The sequence below is a fragment of the Ambystoma mexicanum genome, chromosome 5q, assembly GCF_040938575.1.
Source record: "Ambystoma mexicanum isolate Mex_15411 chromosome 5q, UKY_AmexF1_1, whole genome shotgun sequence".
NCBI classification, from domain to species: Eukaryota; Metazoa; Chordata; class Amphibia; order Caudata; family Ambystomatidae; genus Ambystoma; species Ambystoma mexicanum.
In genome coordinates, this window is record NC_090933.1 from 113,714,481 (window position 1) to 113,732,275 (window position 17,795).

At 44.5% G+C, this 17,795-nt stretch overlaps 1 protein-coding gene across 2 annotated transcripts in view; it reads left to right on the top strand.

Moving 5' to 3' along the window:
* The window catches only part of CTNNAL1 (catenin alpha like 1), a 989,054-nt gene that overhangs the window by 904,008 nt on the left and 67,251 nt on the right, over window positions 1-17,795 (top strand). For both annotated transcript variants that reach the window (XM_069620628.1, XM_069620627.1), the window contains exon 13: window positions 17,668-17,718. In XM_069620628.1, the coding sequence (XP_069476729.1) occupies window positions 17,668-17,718 (51 nt within the window). The remainder of the gene's footprint in view (window positions 1-17,667; window positions 17,719-17,795) is intronic.

Sequence of the window (17,795 nt, forward strand, 5' to 3'; positions counted from 1 at the left end):
TTAGCCCAGCCCAAAACAGGGTAATTGAAGTAACATCTGCACCCAAGCCCATCCCTGAAGTGGTAAAATACAGTCTTTACAGAACTGGATTTCAGGAAGCCTTGAGTCAAGTCTCCATATTTGAGCTTTCTCTGCTAGTCAGATTATGGCTCTGAATGGGTATTCACATTTCTGCCACTCTCAATCTTACTATCTGTCATTGTGTCATATGTACAAGGGTTTGGGTCTATTTGACTTAAAACATTTGACCTAATCACATTTGATCAAATTTATTTGACATTTTTTCTGTCTAAAATGCAGGCATGTGTATATATATATATATCTATATATATATATATATATATATATATATATATATATATATATATATATATATATATATATATATATATATATTTGACCGAAAAGAAGGTCAACGAAAATGTGATCAAATGTTTTTAGGTCAATTATGCAAATATCATATACAATGCAAAGCGCAGCACTATCTGACAAATGTCCACAGCTCCCACAGGGAGGAAATAAACCTTGCACACTACACTCCTAGCATTGGGTCAAACAAATGGATCACGCAGGAAATGTTTTAATATACCTGCCACGACCAGACCAATGACTCTGGCTGTGTTAGGCCCCACTGACACAGGCATGAGTGTCTCCCACTGGCTGCATTGCTGCTGCTCACACTAAAGCAGAGCGGTCAAATGGTCCCTTGTGAAGCTGGAGCAGTTTGTCCAGACCCGTTTTGTATCTTTACATTCCACGACTTGTAATCCTGCATTTATAATGGGGAAACTAGCAGAATGAAAACAGTGCTTAATTTGTACGTAAATAAGTACCAGGCCATGCGACACTGAGGGCGGGCAGTTCCCCACCATTGCTGCCACCACCCACAGCTGCTCTGCACAGTGTCAACACATTTGGGGTTGAACTACAGCTTGCACCGGCTCATTGGGGTTGATGGATGCTCTGGCTACCATTACTTCATAACCAATCAGAGTCTGAGACAATAAGTGCTGGGGCTCAGAAATAAGTACCAGGGCTGAGCCCTGGCAAACACCCCGACAAATGAAGCACTGCATGTACATAGTAAAGCCAGGACGATAGACATTTCTCATGCCTTATATGCAGCAACTTGAAAGCTCTGCCAACGTCCCTTTAGCTCTACTTGCGCGGTTCCGCCTGCTCTTGGAAGGATGGAGGGCTGAGTCCCTTCTACTGGAATTCGTCCATGCGAAGTGCAGACTGGCCCCATGTCTGAGCCAAGCACTTAAATGCTTCGGCTAAAAACCCCACCTCCTGGGTAGGTACTGGTAGGCAGATAGAGCTCGGCACCTGTGGTGAATGTTGTGGCTCAGACTTGGCAAAAAGGGGAATGCCAAACACTGTGGCCCCAAAACTGAATAGCTGGCAAGTACATCCAGCACATATTATAATAGGCTTGAGGGATAGGGTGAACAATGACATGTATCTGAATCTCGGTACATTTTTTACAAATAATTGAGATAGACGTTCACATGGGCATTTTGTTAGAATAGGAGCCCTGTTGAGAGCTGCCATTTTACGTAATTTTAAACCCTGATGAATAGGTTCCAGAAGCGTTTACAACAACTTCTCCTTCTGGTGTTTGACAGTCGCTTTTAGTCCTTTCTGGTCGAAAAATAGTAATGATAAAGATAATTCAAGATAGTCTAATCGTAACCGGTATTGCTAAGAGGCAAGAGTACCTTCTGTGAAGTTCCTTAAAGCCTCTAACACTATTGATTAGGATGTGAGAGATGACCATTGCTCGCACCATGATGGACTTAGATTTTAAAGAAGCGAAATTAGTGTCCATTAGTGTCGGACACTCCCGTCCCCTGCACACCATCAACACTGAACAATGTCAGTCGAATAGTTTGTAAATCAATACATTGTGTTTCTTCTTTTAGGATATGTTTGTTCTGTAGATCAGACAGTTTCAATGTTGTGTTTATATTTTAATCGACAACACAATTAGCAAAAAATGAACACATAAATAACTAATATTGTGAGCTCTTATTTAGCTATTATTTGTGTGTTCATTTTTTAACACTGAAGGACACTAGTTTTGTTCTAGTAACAGTTTATCATGCCAGAGCGGTAATTTTCTCGCCCGCAGTGTGAGTCACCGTAATTGACTTCATAATTCCTTTAAAAGTCACAAACCTACTCTATTGAAATTGGTGTGCACACCATAGTAGTTTTTCTGGACTTAGATTTTCCCAAGTAGATTCTGACAATGCCATTGGTTCTTGGATAGGGCACTTTTTGCAGCTTGTAATAGCCCAGAGTTTCGCCTTAAACAATTAACTTGTGTAACCTGGGAAGGCTTCTGCAGGTCATGGACAGTGTGCTAGTGCTTTACATGTGTGGGAAAGGAAAATCTTCCAACATTGCACACACATTACTAGCCACAGACTGAACCTGCTAATCTATCAGTCCCTAGGTTTCCTTGAAAGGTCTTAATCTGATACACAATTATTTTAACTGTTCAATGTTTGTGATGCGAAACAACCTGTACTTAGCACTTCAGTGAGTCCATTTGATTGGGGAGATCCCCTGATACATGCTTATAAATATCCCTGAGCTTGACTGCCACTCCTGCTCTGCTTCTTCGTGAATCAATGCATTATTGCATGAATGAATATACTTCTATAGCCCAACGTATGAAATGTATTCCATTCCTAGGCCCCATGGACTATAAAGTGCCTGCCGCCCTTTGGGATGCAGCTTGTTTGGGGGGGAAGTGAACTTGTTTTAGGTTGCATAAGCACAGGGGTCGCCCAGGGGTGTAGTGTTGTAATTTGTAGCTGAGATCTATTGGTGTCTTCCCATGAAGGCATTTGTGTGTTAGGCAGAGAGATTGTAAGGATAATTCAGGTGCTGACGGGAAGCCAGTGTTCTATCTAGGTCAGCGAAATGGACTCTGAGGTCTTTTTTACCAGTTGTCAATCTTGCTACATTTTTCTAAACACAGTCATGCAGGGGTTTTGATAGCTTTAGTTTAAATGTATACCTTATAATATCCCACTCTCTGTTAAAGAGGAGCAAAGTTATGGAGGGTGCTTGGATCCATGAATTGTCCTATAGGGCTAATAAATCTAATTAGACTGCATCATTCAACTCAAGCCTGGGTGAGGAGAGGGCGAAATGGGCGTTTTGCCGCCGCCGCCTTTTCAATAGAGTTAGGTGTGCGTCAGGGATGTGTTCTGGCACCCCTTTTATTCTGTCTATATATTAATGGTTTATATGGGTGCCTGTTAAACTCCACTCCAGATGTCCTCAGGTTAGGAAACAGAGTTCTGCTGCTCTTGACGTACGCCAATGACAAAGTGCTACTTGCGTGTACGCCTCGTGCGTTGCAGAAACTCATTCAAGAGAATACGACATTGATATATGCTCTGGATCTCAGGGTCAGTGCCCAGAAATCGGCTGTCGTGGTCTGCTACATGGGAAAGTGCCCAGCAATGTTCAACAAGGGCTCTCTATTTCCCAGACTTCGTGAATTTGACTATCAGGGAATTAGATTTCCCTCAAACCTTTCTCCCGAATCACGTGTGAACAAACAGACCGTGAAATCCATGCAAGCTATTGGTGGGGTGGCCAGAGCTATAGGAATTTTCGAAGCTAAACCGGACGAAACGGCTCTAAAAATATACAATAGAAAGGCCACTTCGGTTGCAAAATAGGGTATGGAATTGTGGGGTTACAGCCATTTAAACTCAATCCAAGCTGTAGAAAACAACTTTTTCAAAAGATTGCTAGGACTTGCTCGTTTGGCCCCTAACTTCGGAGTCCACCTTGAATTAGGCTGTGATTTAATAAGCAATATCATTCTGGCACAGCCTTTATTTCATTGACTTTGATGTGGGGTAATGACAAGGCAGAATTGACTCACAAGCTGACTTTTAATCCATCCTCAAACATCCAGATCCTAGAACTCCTTGGCTGGCCCATGTCAAAGCCAAGTTGGTAGAAATAAACGCAGCCCAATATTTTTACTTAGCGGATGTCCTGTCTCGGGGTCAGAGCTGTAAAAGCTAGATTACGCTCAGAACTTACAGAGAAAAGGGATTCCATGGAGATGCTGAAGCCCCTGAATAGGAGGCCCGCGATCATCTCGGCCCCAGGTCTTCAAAAGTATTTGTTATGGGCTGAGAATCCTTCGCAACGTATTCCATTAACAAGGGCATGCTTTATTTGTCTCCCCCTGAGAGCAATGGTGGTGGTATGGGAAAGTGACAATGATAGCCAGTCTTGCCTTCTGTGGAACGCCAAACAAGAGAAGGCTCAAGCTTTGAACCCTCCCGTCCCCTGCACACTGTTGTGTGTTGGCTAAACCAACTACTGTAAACTCAAAATGATTAATTCTGTTTGTAGGTAATAATAATAGACCAAAAGCAAATTTTGTAAAACACAATCTTAATCAACAAATTTCCGATTACTCCGGTCTTTTATGGATTGCCCAAAATCCATAAGGACCGTTTGAATCCACCACTAAGACCCATTGTGGCTGGTACCGAGAGTAACTTTGATCCTCTCTCTGTTTATGTCGACATGTTACTCCAACCACTTGTCCAAGCTACATCTACTATTTGAAGGACACCACAGACTTCCTTAATTGCCTGAAGGAAATCACGGCTATCAGCTCAGATTGCATTCTGTTCAGTCTAGATGTCTGTAGCCTGTATACCTCCATACCACATGTTGAAGGTATTGAAGCGGTAGAATGGCTACTCCTTAGTACAACAAACCTCCGAGGCGAAGCTGAATTCATTATTGAATTACTTATCATACTATACAATAGTTATTTCCGCTTCTTAGGGAACTACTATTTACAAACCTCAGGAACCTCCATGGGGTCATCCATGGCACCAATATATGCTAACACTTATGTTTAAATTTGAGAGCGACATTGTACTGGAACATCCTAAATGGTCATCGTACATATTGATTTCGAAACGTTTCATTGATGACATATTTGTAATCTGGTGTGGAACACATGATGAATTACAAACGTTCTTTGGTTACCTTAATTCAGTCCATTCGAGAATCAAATTCACTATGGAGATTGGCAATCCATCCCTCCATTTTTTGGATGTTAACTTGAAGATTGAAAATGGCAATATTACAACCAGTATCTACCACAAGCCTACAGATGCCAATAGCTTATTACATTTTTCAAGTTTTCACCCAAAAGCCATGCCAGTTCAGTTTTTCTCGGTTTGCAAGGCTGGGCCCGGAGTCGAGGGTGGTTCATTCTACTACTGGGCAGAAGGGAATGGATGGACTCGAAGAAGAGAGAAGTAGGGGTGCGATGTAGGGACCACAGAGGAGGTCTGGAGGTTGGGAGTTACTTCTTTGTGAAAGAGGACTTCTCCTAGAATTTTAAACCTTTAGCTGGGTATAAATAACTGAGTGCTGTATTTTAACTTGATTGAAGGGTCATGGTGTGCTTGGTTTTGAAAAACAGAAATTGACTTTTTCTTCCATTGAATTTTAGGAAACTCCTTGTCACAGAGGGCCGAGTTACAGAAAGTTGCAAAATGGGAGCTCCAGTGCAAATATATCAATATGAAAGTCTGGACACTTGCATCTGACTCCCCTGCGCTCTTGAGAAATGAATATAATGGCCTGCTGCAGTTATGGGCGATGGAGGGAGGTCTGGTACCCAACCAGACTCAAAATAGATGCACGCCTAGTATCACTATCAAACTGTGCTGGCCAAATAATGATCCCAATAATGGTGAAAATGATTAATTACAAGGGATGAAAATACAGATATTTTATTATAACTAGAGTTTTTCAAAACATAGTCAAAAAAGAGAGAAACTGCTGGCACGTGTTTCGACCCGCTGGGTCTTATTCTAGGCCAAAAGATTACCAAAAACAGCTATAAACCACAATGGTTGAGAGCAAGAAAAGGTTGCATGACTGCTAATCATTAGTGACCTCTGCACAGTTTCGAACACAAGCAGTGCCGTGCTGATCTGTCAAAATACCCTGAAATAATGTTCACTCAAACAATGTCACCTCAGAGGAAGCGAAACCCTCAGGGCGCCGTTTCCAGCATTCCAGCAAGTGCGCTGACCACAGAGGAGGTCTGGATGTAGGGAGTTACCTCTCTGTGAAAGAGGGCTGCTTCTGGAATCTTAAACCTTTAGCTGGGGGATAAATAACTCAATGCTTTAAGTTAACGTGATTGAAAGGTCATGGCATTATTGGACTTGAGGAATGGAAATTCACTTTTTCTTCCATTGACTTTTAGGAAAGTCCTTGCCACCCATAGCCCGTTTTACAGAACTTTGCACAATTTTAGCTCAAGTGCAAATATATGCCGTTTCAACAACCTTTTTCACAGGTTAAGAAACAAAATGGCACTGCACGGGTGAACACTTTCTGTAACACAGGCCCAGGAGTCTTTGGGAGACAGCCGGCCTTTTAAAGGGCTGATATTGAGTTCCCTAATTGCGATCAAAAGGTAGTGATGGATGTTCCTATAAGAGTGGAAGAAAAAGTTGTGTTCTTCAGGGGATGCAAAGATAGTATTGTAGAGTACTGTCTATGATCTTTTAAGTTTCATTCCACACTGAGGTCTACAAGCACTGGTACTTCATCTTCATTCCCCTTTGAGCGCATCCCCCAGACACCGAGGAGGGCCCTCTGTGGGCCGGAGTTAAGTGATGATGATCACTGATGAATATGCCAACACCTGCCTCCTTGGGAACCTTGCATTCCTCCTCCTCACACCTCCAGCCCTATTATAACACCAACACATAGCACAGGACCCCGCGCTAACACAAAGAAAGGAACCACTCAACCTAGCAAGTCCACTAGGGAAAACACTTGTGTTGAACACACCTACAAAGTCAAGCCCCCTCCCCCCACCCTCCTACAAACGACAACACCAGAGGACATATGCACGCCACATACCATGCAAACCTGTCACAAAACATCTACACTATGCTCAAGACCCCTAGGCCACCCGTAGCATCTCTACCCCACAGCCTCACTCAGAACATTGTACCCATCTCACTGAGTGCACCACCTAATGCCTACCAATGTGCACCTCGCTCAGGACTGCACACCTTAGCCAGTGCACCACGCCTCCACCCACTCATGAAACCTGCCATCATATAAAACATCTTACCACTCCGGCCAAATCCAACAAAACCCAAACAGATCAAATGCTCTGTATGCTGCTACACACTAGATCTGTAGTTTTACACGCCACAGACTTTCTAGATCTCATCACACTTAACAAACCCGACATCTTGGTCATCACAGAAACTTGGCTCACCCCCACTTCTGGCCCATCGTTGTCCATTGCTATTCCTACAGGCTATTCCATCCTCCGCAATCATAGAAACGAGAGAAAAGGCAGAGGTGTACCAATTATCTACAAAGATAACCCCTTGTTGTGCCAAATCAGTGCTATTCAGCTCTTCCACCGGGAATCACTCTCAGCCAAGCTGATGTGCACTCCCAACACCACCAACAACTTCAACCTCATTTACCGCCCTCCAGGCCCTGTTCTCAACTTTGAAGACAACCTTCAATCATATCCGCCAACCTTATGCCTTCAACACAACTAATCATTCTGGGAGACTTTAACCTCGGCTTCGGACACCCGTCTGACATAGAGGCCTCTACACTAGCTAAATCTACATCAGCCCTAGGCTGCACCCAACTCATGCTCCAACCTATGCACTCCCAAGATCAGACTCTTGATTGGATATTGGATTACGGGTGCACAATTATACATGCTTTCCAACACCCCACGTTCCTGGTCTGCATCATGTTCTCACCTACAGCATTCCCATCCCGGCCAGCAAATGGAACTCTGATAAGACTTCTAACCGTGATTCCCTACCAACCCATCTGGCTCACAATACCTGAAACCTCACCAGTGCCCTTGTCCACCCCTTGCCCACTATACAGTGTGAGAAACCTTAAGGTGTCTCACTTACTAATCCCCAGGGATCTGTCATCCAGGTGGCCAGGATGCGGCTATCACTATTGGATCCAGTTTCTGGGGGTGGACCAGTGCAGGAGGATCACCTGGATGGGGGGGTCCTAAGGGAGTGGAGGTGCGACATCGGTGGGTGAGACGAGGTACCCCCGTCCCCAATGCAGCAGGGTATTTAGAAACTCTACACCCCACACTCCTTTCCGACAAAAACACTTTCTCATTACCTGAGAGAAAACTGACTGATACCAGAGCCGTTTACCTGACATGTCCCAACACAAGAGTCAGGCAATTGCCGGTAACTATACACACCTGACTACCCTTTCCCTTGCCCACAGGGATAAAAGGTGAAGCATGAGAGCACACTACAAGCAAGGCAGGCCGCACGACGAGTGGGCTATTCCAGGGGTGCAGTGCAAGAGGTGTAGAAAGGCAGCTAGAACCGAAAGGCCAACGAAGAGAGATGTGCCCTTGCCCTTTCCAACCCCGACCCGTGAAGCCTCTGTGAAAGGAATCTTAAGACCGGGAATAACAGCTAGCGTGTGCTATAGCAGATGACAAAGGTGCACAGGGCCTTCCTTCACTGATAACCAAAGCAGGGAATGACGCTCGCTACCGTGGTATCATCCTTGACTCCAGAGACATGAAACGCCAAACGGTTCATCACAGCCGGTGAGTCGGAGGGAGCACCGATAGTAAAGCGAACTATGTTGAGCAAAGGTTGCAAATGGCAACATAAGTTGAATTAAAGAACAAAGACTGTGTGTGTTACAAAACTGTTACAATGCAGGGAAAGACCAGCTGCAGAGTGGCCCGGTGCCACGTGGGTGCGCAATCGAAACACTCGGAGTAGTCCCCTTTTTGTTAAAACTACAGTACCAGGGGGCCATAGGAGAGCCTGCCATAATAGGTCAAAGTGGTCATACAACGGTCGAGTAAAACCCCTTGTACAGTCGAAAATCTTTGACGCCCAACTTAAAGGAAGCCTGACTGGGGCTTTAAAGGAAAGCCTGACTGGGGGCTTTAAAGGAGAGCTTGACTAAGGGCTAAATTCCCAATTAGTAAAGTGAAAAGGCTAAGGCAAATGTGAACCCGGCAGAGGGATGTCTGCAATGCAAGGTGGAGAACCGTAATCCTGTGAACTCTGAGTGAACCCGGTTGAGGGAAGCCCGCAGTGAAAGATTGTTTAAAAGTAAATTGAGACTTGTTAAATCTTTTGAGTAAAAAACCTTAGTGAATCCGACAGAGGGAGGCTAACAATCGAGAAGGGTCTGAGCCTGGAAGAGGGGGATCCAGGGGTGAAAAGTCATTATCCAACGTACATATTGAAAGGAACTTTTATTTTGGTATTTTGAACACATCAGGCCTGCAGAGGCAAGCGACTTTGAGTAATGAGACTTGACCACCGCAGATCCCGATAGCGATGAGAAGAACAATAGCCTCATGCTGGAAAAGCCCAGTTGTGTGCTGTGCTCAAGAGGCCTGCCTTGTCCCGTGCTAAAGACACGGGGAAGGGAGACCTCGCTATACCATACTGACATATAATTTTTGTGAACACTCTTTCTTTTCTTATGAACATTATCCCACACTATTTTGTAGCATAGCGGTAAGGACTGGCAATAGGTTTTCTTATTATATGCTCTTTTTATTTGACTAGACTACGACTGTATTATTATTGTTTGATGGTCGTAGCTTGCTCCCATCTTAGATTTAGGTTTAGATCAGGTGTTTATTTCACCCATTCTTACAGTTTAATAAACACCCTTGAACTGCGATCACTTGTGTGTGTCTTACTTTGATGCCATGCCTTCCTTGCAACAGGAGGTAGACGCATTGGTTGACCACTAGAATACCATCTTTGCCAACGCTACCAACTCCGTGGCTCACCTCAAAGCCTGCAGAGCTATACCATCCAAACACCAGAACTCCTGATACACTTCAGATCCCTATACGCTACGCACTCTGAAAAGAGCAGCTGAATTTGCCTGATTGAAAATGCCCTCTACTACCAATAAAGCTTTGTTTATGGAAGCTGCAACGAATTACAGACGAAGTATCCACGCTGCCAAAACTGCCAATAATGGCAGCAGGATAGCCAATGCCACCTCTAACACCCGGGAACTATTATCATCCTAAAGAAACTAGAAACTCCTATCCTCCCAACATCACTTGTAACTAAAATCCACGCCTGCTGTGACACTGTCCAGAATACCCTCAATACCTAAAATCCGCCAGCTCCAAAATAAGATTAACACCAAGCACTCGCTTGTAACATCCCTGCTGTCACCGCCCATGTATATGGAGCCAAGCCTAGACATCACACACTTTCAATTCCTATCCATCTCAACCACAGACATAGAAACCATTATCCAGGGTCTTAAGCCATAGCACTGTAAAGGGGACACCTGCCCAGCCTCTATTGTCAAAGACTGCGCCGAACCACTGCTCCCGCTCATTGCAGCCATCACAAACTAATCCTTCGCCACCTGCGCTGTGCCCACTGCCATTAAAGAAGCCTGCTTCTCCCCTGCTAAAAAGAAAATACTACCTTAGACCCCACCATACCCACTAACTATTGGCCCATCACAACTGTCCCCTTCCTGTTGAAAATCATTGACAGAGTTGCCTACCTCCAGATCCAGGACTTCCTCAAATCTCAGAACATCCTCGGTATCCGTCAATCAGGTTTCTGCCCCAGGTGTGGCACTGAGACAGCGCTCCTTGACTTAAAAAATCCACTGGATGACTCCATCGATGTAGGCAAGCTCTCGCTCCTCCTCCTACTTGACCTATTGTCAGCGTTCCACCTGAGTGACCACACCACTCTTTGCCATAACCTTACAGCTTAGGCACACTTCTCCCCCAAAGCAACTAAATGGATTGCATCTTTCCTGTCGAACAGAATATTGAGTCTTTGCCAGTGATGCACTAGCCACCCTTATTGCCATCACTTGTGGTGTACCCCAAGGCTCTTGCATTCCTCCCACTTTGTATAACATCTATACAAAGCCCCTCTACAACCTCCTCTAGCTCCTCGGCATGCACCTCTTACACAAATTACACAACACCCAAATCTTCATCCCCCTATCTGGCAATCACTCCCAAGACACAGCCAAGGTAAACACCATCTACGAGACTGTTCGAACGTGGATGGCAATGCATAGCCTCTGTTTGAACGATGAAAAGACAGAACCTTTGATCATTGGCTCCGCAGCACACCTCGCCAAGCTTGACAAGTCCTTCAACTCCTTCACCATTGATGGCCACAACATCCCCCTTGTATCTGCTGTAAAAACCTTGGGGGTCTACATTGATGCCTCCCTCAATATTTTTGCGGTGGTGAATCATATTACATCAACTTCTGCACACACTACCAAGCTGATCAACGCCAGCAAACCGTTCCTTTTCTGGGATAACCGCACCAATATCGCCTAAGCTCTCGTTGGATCTAAACTGAACTACTGTAACTCCATACTTTGTGGCACTTCAGGGAAAAAGCTGAATACATTGCAAGTAGATTCAAAAGTTAGGGCTCCTGGTTGGGAGCCTATTCTACCCAGGAGGGTTAATAGGGAACAATGATTACAATTGAATAGGTCCAAGAGAAATAGGTGCTAACAGCATACTCCTGTTTTTATGCTGTTAGCACCTATTTCTCTTGGACCTACATTGCAAGTAGTCCAAAACAATGCCCTTCGAGTAGTCACCAATTTGTGCAAACATGACCATGTACTGAAACAAGGAGATTCCTCCACTGGCCAGTTAGATAGCGTTTTTAATTGTATTCTTTACCTATCACTCACCAATAGCTAGCCAGCCAAGCGCCATCATACCTTATTCAAAAGACAAGCCCCCAAAAGATCACAGTGCCTTGCCTACAAACATTGCCTGGAGGAGCAAGCTTCACAGTTCGGGCTGCCACCCTCTGGAACAATATTCCACCCCACCTGCAGGCTGAACCATCTTACCTGACTTTCAGAAAGAAACTGAAAAGCCACCTTTTTAACTGATGAACACTTTGTCTTGACACTGTAACTAGGGCCTAGATGCCCCCTGGCTATGTGCGCTGCTATGAATGTATAAATAAATAACTAAATGATGATGTTCTCAAGTATCTTGGTGCCACATTCGCAGTTGTTGGAGATTGTATTGTAGTGCCGTAGGTAGCTTTTTTGATGAGAGGCCTGATAAAGGCTTGGTTAAGTACAATTATTTACAACTGTAGAATTTTGTTATCGGGACTGTTTTGAGATTAGAATGGAACAGTGTCTGTATTTTTAAGAATTTTGTTTGGTTCGATTTCACTGGGTGAAAAGAAGTTATGGTAAAAGTATTGATTAAGGGAATTTGAGTATGTGTTTTTCGTGATCTTTTTTGTGTGTTTTCGGCCGAGTGGGGGTTGCTGTTCTGTTTAATGATGATGATTTTTCCAATAAAGGTGGGGATTAGCTCACTCTAATAGTTGCCGGACGCAGAATGTAAAAGAAGTTGTGAAACTCATTAGTGGTGGTGTTATATTGGGATCTACGTGATCCGACTGCGGCTGATTTTGCCGCGGCCGGAAAGTTTGCATGAGAAAGGTGCGAACTACCAAAAGTTTGCACCTTTCTCATGCGAACACACGTACATACCCACACCCCCACCCGCAACACACCCATGACACACACCCCACCCACACCCCAACACACCCCCAACATAAACAAACTCCACTTACCTTCTTCTTTACTCTGGGTACCTGTGGTGCCAGTTGCCTTTCACTTCCGTGATCGGGAACCGGCGCCGCAGGGTCCTTTTCTTTTCTTTTTGTTCTTTTTTTTCTTTTTTACGGAAGGCTGCAGGGGTTCCCCCAGCAATGCCCGCTCACTATACTGCGAAGTATAGTGAGCGGGGCGATTCGGGGGACACCCCGCAGCCCCCGTTTCTTTTTTTACAATGCTACCACCAAAGGATCGAACTTTTGGTGTTCGAACCTTTGGTGGTAGCATTTTTAGATCTAATGGTTCATGCAACATTGGTAGATGTTTTGAAGATGGTGCCTCATTACGAGTTTGGCAGGGTGGCCAAAAACAGTGGTAATGTTTACCACTGCATTTCCTCCACGTTACCACACCACCAAACTATGGTTTGAAGGTAAGGCGCAGGAAAAACATCCAGCAAAATGCTGGAGTTAATTCCTCCGCTTCACAGACAATAAGACCAAATCGGCGGAATTGGCGTTGGTGGTAATTCTCCCAGAATCCCGAAGGGGTTCTATATACTCCAATAAACTGGCACTAACACCACCTACAACCATACGCAATCCAGCGGTAATTAAACTGGACCAAGTGGTGGCATCAGTAAATCCGTTTGGTGGTATCTAGACAGATCTACTGCTGAGATACCACCAAACTTGCAATGAGGCCCAGTATGTTTCTTCTGAGTTTGTGTTTGAGGACTTAATAGTTGAGAATATTTGAACTGTTAATTATTTATCTTGCTGCCCAAAGACTTGCAAAAGGCAGCAATTAAGTCTGTGGTAGATAGAGTGGTATGTCTTGTGAAAAGGTAAAGTGATGTGTGGTAGGTCAGAGGAAGGGGACAGACCAGTTTTTGTCCTTTTTAGAAACTATTTAAATAATTACGAATAACGCCCGTCTATCCCTAATGTAAGGGTTTCTCTACCTAAACAAAACTGACTAGGGTGATCATCATCAGGATCAAAGTCCAAACCAAATAGTCTGTCCTCCATCCTTTAAACTAATCTACTCCTGACACTACCGCTTAAAAGAATACAACATAAAGTCCAGGAGAGAGACTCCCTTCTCCTGGATAGGCTTCCCCAGCCTCAGTATAGGATTTTTAGATAGTTCAGGGCTATCTTTCGAATGAATGTGTTCAGTTTATTTAAGAGAGATGTCCTGTCTTCCAGTTCCCCTTCCCCTTCTTGAGCTACACTTCTTCTCACAGTCTTCTGGGTTTTAACTCTTTTTTTTAATTAAGGTTTCTTGTCTGTTAATATTTTCTCTCCTATACTTTGAGAGAATCGGAATCTTTCAGATTAATCAATTTTTCACCAATTAGATTTCTTTCATCACAGTTCTTTTTAACTCTTATTCTTAATTCCTCCTGGTGTTGAAAATCATATTCCCAATATGTATTCTTAATTCCACCTGGGGCTGAATATCATATTCCCAGTATGTATTCTTCACCCTTTTTCCTGATCTGTTTGTATTGAAACAAGTAACAATTGTTGCACTGTTATTTCCACTCTCTTGGTTTCCTCTCAGATTATTAGGAGGTAGAATATCACTCTAATGGTTGGTTCCACCCTTCTTTACATGTATCCATTAATTGGAACGAGTAGACAGAGTCCCTGACTGATTCTCAGTCATCTTAATGCTCAACCATTGTCTGGTACGTATATAAAGAGCCCTTGTATGACTCTCACTCTGCTAGAGCTTTAACCATTTACTGGGACGAATATTCTGAGTCTGCGAATGATTCTCACTCCTTTGCATATTCAGACCTTCAATGGAAGAGTATGCTGCGTCCCTGTGTGACTCTCACTCTTCTGCACCTTTATCCATTAAATGGGAGAGGAGTAGGATGTGTCCCCGGATGACTCACTTTTTTGGGCCTTTGTCCATTCACTGGGACGAGTATGCTGTGTCCGTGAATGATTCTCACTCTTTCGGATATTCTACCCTTCACTGGGACGATTAGGCAGAATGCAATCTTCATTCCTCTGCTCCACTCGGGACTAGCGCTGTCCCCGTTACCTTGTCTCTCGGGGCCTTGCATCACTGGTTCTTCAAACGGGATTGGGACTTCTCCAGGAGTTAGTATGGCTCTGATGTTGACTCCTACTTCTTCAATGCAGCTCCACAACTTCAGCGGTCACAGCGTTGTTTTCAGACTTCACTTTCCACCTCTCCGGGGTCACACCACCACTCACCCTTGCAGTCTTCACTTGGGGTTCCCTTCCTCAGCCCTGCACAGCTCTCTGCTCTCTCTGGGTTTCCAGCATATGCCAGCTGGAGAATTCCTCTCGACTGAGGAATTCCTGGGTTCTTTCGGCTTCTCAGACCTTGCTGCTTTGAAACTCCCGGGTTTCAGACACACCTGGCATAGGTTCTTCCTTCCTTTTTATGATGAACTGCTGGGTCCTCCCCAACGGGGGATCTTAGTCCTTCCTCTCTTTCACCCAAGCATTCTCTGCCGCTCGGTTGTTCTTCCTCGTCACAGTATGGTTGGCTTCCAACCATTGAGCGATCGGTATTCCTCGCTCATTCTTCTTCTTCTTCTTAGTACTTTTCCTGGATTTTTCTTCAAGTTGATTTGTGAGTCCAATGTTATAATAACACAGTGATTTGTAGTGGTGAAGTTATCTGAGGCCTTGATGTTATTATTAGCCCACAATAAGGGTCTTTAGGGAGTTCCTGTGAGGAACAGGAGTGCTAGTCCCCAATGGGTGGGGGGAGCCTCCGCTTGTGAGCTCCCACTTGCCGCCACCCCTAGGAGGAATATCACGTAGTGGACTCACCTCCCTAGTCTCAAAAGGAAAGGCTCCCCCCTGGGGGGAAGTGACTGAATCCCGCGATTTGTCACAGATGTCAGGGATCTGCAAATGTTTGCTTCTCAGATGTTTTGGTCTACAACCCCCACATACCCAGTTACTTTAGTGAATAGCGAGGGATCACATAACTTGTAGTCCAAAACAACTAGCAAGCCGCAGTTTGCAGACCACTGAGCTATGCTGCGATTTTGTTATGGAGAGTGATTTGTCCAAATGCAAAGTAATTTCTTTAGGAATCTGGTCGGCATGTGGCGGTTTCCAATTTTCCTTTTTGTTGAAGGTTGGAGAGGGTGATTGTGAAGGGAATGACTCAGTGATCTCCATTGGAAAAGTGGGTATTCCAAAGTTTTGATTGCTAGGTTCTTTTGAAAGGGAAGACTTAAGGTGTGTCCTGCGTTATGAGTGGTAGTCCATGACCATATTGTGTTATCCTTGGGCTTTCAGTTGTTCAAAGCCAGGTGAGGCCTGAGGTGGCATAAGTCCTTAGATGGACCACTCCCAGACTAGAAACTTTTCTTTTTCGCTGTGGCAGCAGTGACAAAACTAAAGGTGTCCGAAATTGGGGTGTGTTGCCTGGTAGTGTGTAGCAGAGGAGTGTGTGGATGTTTATTTGCGAGTTTAGTTATAGATGCCGGTGCAAGTTTTCTTGTAGGTCGTCAGGAGTGCTGTGAGGATGTATTTATGTATGGGTTTTGTTCAATACAGAACATGTAGTAGTAAACTCACAGTGCAGTGCTCTGAAGAGGGGGATGGAAGAGGGTGAGGACTAGCAGGTGTGGAGGTGTGCTCATTGAGGGTTACGGAGGACAAATGACACTGGAGAAAACCACAGATTTCTATCTTGTGGTGGAGGGTGGCCAGGAATTGGAAGGAGGGACAGAACCAAAACATTCAACGCTGCCCCGGGGGTGGCCGTCCTGTGAAACCGAACTTCTAAGAAGTTGAGTATGGGGAGGCTCTCCAAGATGACTCTCGGGAGGAGTTGTGGTGCCTGATTTTGGGAACAGGTCCTAAGCACTGAGCAGAAGCTTCTTCCTTGTTCGGAGGAATCCTTGTGGTTGCTTGTGGGTTACGGTTCTTTGGATCCTAATGGCTGATAAGTAGGTAAGTTTAGGAAAGTGAATGGCAGCTCAAAGCAAATCCTCTGAGGGGCAGGCATGTCCTTGTTTCCAGAGAAGGGCAGAATGGTAGATAAGTGCATGGAAGCGGCTGGTGCCCATGATTAATCGTCCAGGGTGTGGGGCTTGCCGTTCTTGATTCCAGGGAAGAACGGAAGGAGCCAGGCACAAACATTCTCCACATTGAAGGGAGGAGGGTTTGTGGTTAATCGAGGGACATGAGTGGGGGTAAAGCTGGGATGGTTTCAATCAAGCCTGTTTCCCGCAGTGGGACACACGTTCTGTGCAATGAGGGGGGCTCTTCAGTGGTAGGCCTCTGATTACCTGGGGTGTGTAGAAGGTAGGAGTCGACTAGTGATGTTGATGTGATATGCTTGTGATGGGAAGGCCATTGCCTCATCTGTGGCGCTTTCCCTTTGTCTGGATAGATGTAATATCTTACACAAGGTCAGCGAAGACCATGGTGTTGCAGCCAGGAGGTAAAACATTTGAAAATCTAGGGCTGCAAATTAAACAGTGGAAGTGTGTGTGTGAACTATATTTCAGAACTGGTTGCAAGGAAACCGCTTCTGCTCGAGGGCGAGATTATGAAAGTGCACAGCTGCTAATCTTTAACAGCGGGGTAGGTAACTTCATCCGTTAGAGTTTTGGTGCCCCGACATTGCTAGATATGTTTTAGAGGGTTTTAACAGTCGACTTTGGAGGGAAGGTGTTGACAGTTTTCAAAGATGGGTAGCATTTAAAGGCTTAAAAAGGCATAATGAGTGTTGCACAGTCTATCATTTGTGATATGCCATCGCACTCCTCTTTTAAAATAGAAATTGTTCAGTATACCCTTAATTAAAATCGAATAACATTGCAAGTCAATTAGGCAGAGCTGGTACAAGCCATTTGACAAAGTGTTATGCACTGCACGTTGACCCTAGGACAATTTTGTTTAAAGGAGACTTTTCGCTAATTTAAACTGAATTTGCAAATACCCAATGTACTGTTTTTTCTTCTTTTTATAGAAGCACAATGCAACTCTGAAAACCTTAAAACCGATGAAACTTGATGGGGAGGTAAAGAACGATTTACATTTGTATAATTTCTTTATTGAGGCTTGTCAAAACTGACACATTAAATCGTTATTTGTGTT